The sequence below is a fragment of the Coffea arabica genome, chromosome 2e, assembly GCF_036785885.1.
Source record: "Coffea arabica cultivar ET-39 chromosome 2e, Coffea Arabica ET-39 HiFi, whole genome shotgun sequence".
Lineage (NCBI taxonomy): Eukaryota > Viridiplantae > Streptophyta > Magnoliopsida > Gentianales > Rubiaceae > Coffea > Coffea arabica.
In genome coordinates, this window is record NC_092313.1 from 33,819,278 (window position 1) to 33,821,799 (window position 2,522).

Sequence of the window (2,522 nt, forward strand, 5' to 3'; positions counted from 1 at the left end):
AGATGTGTGTCACCCCAAATTAAAGTAAAAAAGAAGATGGACTTTCTTGAAAATAATTACTGCTACTAACTTGTTTCCTAGTAATAGTAATCTGTTTTGGGACTAAAGAATGCTGCTTATGCCCTTTTTTTTTCCTTTTGGTATAGTTAAAAGAAATTGAGAATATAAAATGGATACGTCCAACCAAGAGCAGTTTTCATCAATTATTAGATCAGTTGGTGATTCCGGTAGTCCGGTGAATATCATTGACAAGCGTATTGCTGTTAACATTGACGAAGAGCTGGAATTCCCTCTTGGTGATGAAGAATTAGGGAGTGAAGATGAAGCATTAGAAGGTGATACACATGCAACCACTCAAACAGTTGTGGAAGAAGCTGCTGCGGATGATGGCTTGGATGCTTTTTGAAAAAAAAAAGAGGCAGAAAAAATTAGTAGCATGGGATGACTTTAAAGATGTTGAAGTTGGCCATCAAAAAACTCTCATGTCGGAGTGTATTCATTGCCATGCAAAGTTCAAGAAGACGAAAACTAGTACAACTTCAAGTTTGCTAAGGCATAGAAAGTCATGTACTATCCGATTGCAAAAACTAAAAAAAGCAACACAACAAACAAAGATTAATTTCCCATCTGCTAATTCTGCCGAAGCTTCTCAAACCTACCTTCACTTCGGGACATTTGATATGGCAGCCATGAGAGAAGCTACTGCTGAATGGCTGTTTATGCACGAGCATCCATTTTCAATTGTGGAGGAAGAAAGCTTCAATTTGATGCAAAAGAGAGGGATGCCCGAATGGCAAAGAATCAATCAGACTATGAACAAAAATGATTGCACATCAGTTTATGAAAGAGAGAAGACAAAATTGAAGAACCAATTAAAGAAAGTCAAGAAAATCAGCTTGACTATAGATCTTTGGAAGTCCAAGAACCAAAAAAATGAGTATATGGTCATAACCGGGCATTGGATTGATAGTAACTGGAGATTGCAAAAACGGGTTCTCAACTTTGTGCACGTCCCTCCTTCACGTCGGGGCATCCAAATTGCAGATGCTATTTTCAAATGTTTAACGGATTGAGGAATTGAGAGTAAGATTTATACAATCTCAGTCGATAATGCCTCAAATAATGACAGTGCACTGAGATGTTTGAAGGACACTTTCTTCAGAAATAAGTGTCTATTAGCAAAAGGAAAGTTGTTTCATGTGAGATGTTGTGTTCATATACTGAATTTGATGGTTCAAGACGGACTCAGTCGAATCAGGGAAATAGTTGACACAATCAGGGACAGTGTGGAGTTTATCAATAAGATAGATGGAAGACGCTTGCAATTTGCTGAAATTGTACGCCAGCTGCAGTTGCCAGAAAAAATGCTAATTTATGACTGCAAAACAAGGTGGAATTCTACTTATGAGATGTTGACTTGTGCACTAAAGTTTCAAGATGTTTTTCCAAGATACAGAGATAGAGAGCCAAATAATGATTTCTATCCAACCACAAAAGATTGGGAAAAGGTTTCAAAAGTGTGCAATATTTTAAAAGCTTTTTGGACAGCAACTCATGTGATATCTGGTAATGATTATCCGACAGCAAATTTATATCTAAATAAAGTTTTTCGGATAAAAGTACTACTAGACAGTAAGGTTGATGATGAAGATGACTTTGTCCGGTCAATGGTGCAAAAGATGAAGCTGAAATTTGATAAGTATTGGGGAGAATGTAACTTGTTAATGTCTATAGCAACTATTTTGGATCCCAGATGCAAGATGAAAGTCATAAACTATTGCTTTCCAGTGCTTTATCCTTCATATGAAGTGCAAAGCAATATAGGCAAGATTCGACAAGCCTTGTATAACCTATATGATGAATATGTGGAGATACATGTTTCAAGCCAAAGTGGATCATCTTCTCAACTACTAATCGGCCATGATCACCCAACCAAGAGCAGCAGTAGTGCATCTTCATCAGTGTCCCATGTTTCGGGTATGAGTGAATTTCTGACCCATATTGCTTCCGTTGAGAGTGTTCAACCCATCAAGAATGAATTGGATACCTACTTTGAAGATGGTCTCCTCATAGCTGCAGATGATTCAACGGTAGACATCGTGAATTTGGATGCCTTGAAGTGGTGGAAAGACATAACAAAATATAAGATTCTTCCCAAGATGACTGCTGATATTTTAGCCATTCCAATAAGCACTGTAGCTTCAGAAGCTACATTTAGTGCTGGAACCAGAGTAATCGACTCTTACCGTGCTTCCTTGTCTCCAGAAACTGTAGAAATGTTGATGTGTGTTGGAGATTGGTGTCGTAAGCTACACGGGTGAAGAAAAGGGAAAAGGTAACTAAAATACAAAATTATCACACATAATATTTAAATTCGGCCTTACTATTTCTTAATTTCTTTTATTTTAATTTTTTGTTTTTTCATAAATTGAAGGATAGACGAGAGATTGTGTTGCCTATTTCTTGACTTCGGAGATGTTTGAGGTAATTTACCTTTAATTTCCTATTTAGAGTTTTGTCCA

The 2,522-nt window shown here is 37.0% G+C and overlaps 1 protein-coding gene across 1 annotated transcript; it reads left to right on the forward strand.

Moving 5' to 3' along the window:
* Positions 1-1,229: 1,229 nt before the first annotated feature.
* Positions 1,230-2,321, forward strand: LOC140036237 (zinc finger BED domain-containing protein RICESLEEPER 2-like). Its single transcript, XM_072077574.1, has one exon. The coding sequence runs from the start codon at positions 1,230-1,232 to the stop codon at positions 2,319-2,321; it is 1,092 nt and encodes a 363-aa protein (XP_071933675.1).
* The last annotated feature ends 201 nt before the right edge of the window (positions 2,322-2,522 follow it).

Bases quoted from the DNA above. Each gene is read 5' to 3' on its own strand.
- LOC140036237 (XM_072077574.1), top strand. From the start codon at position 1,230: ATGGTTCAAGACGGACTCAGTCGAATCAGGGAAATAGTTGACACAATC.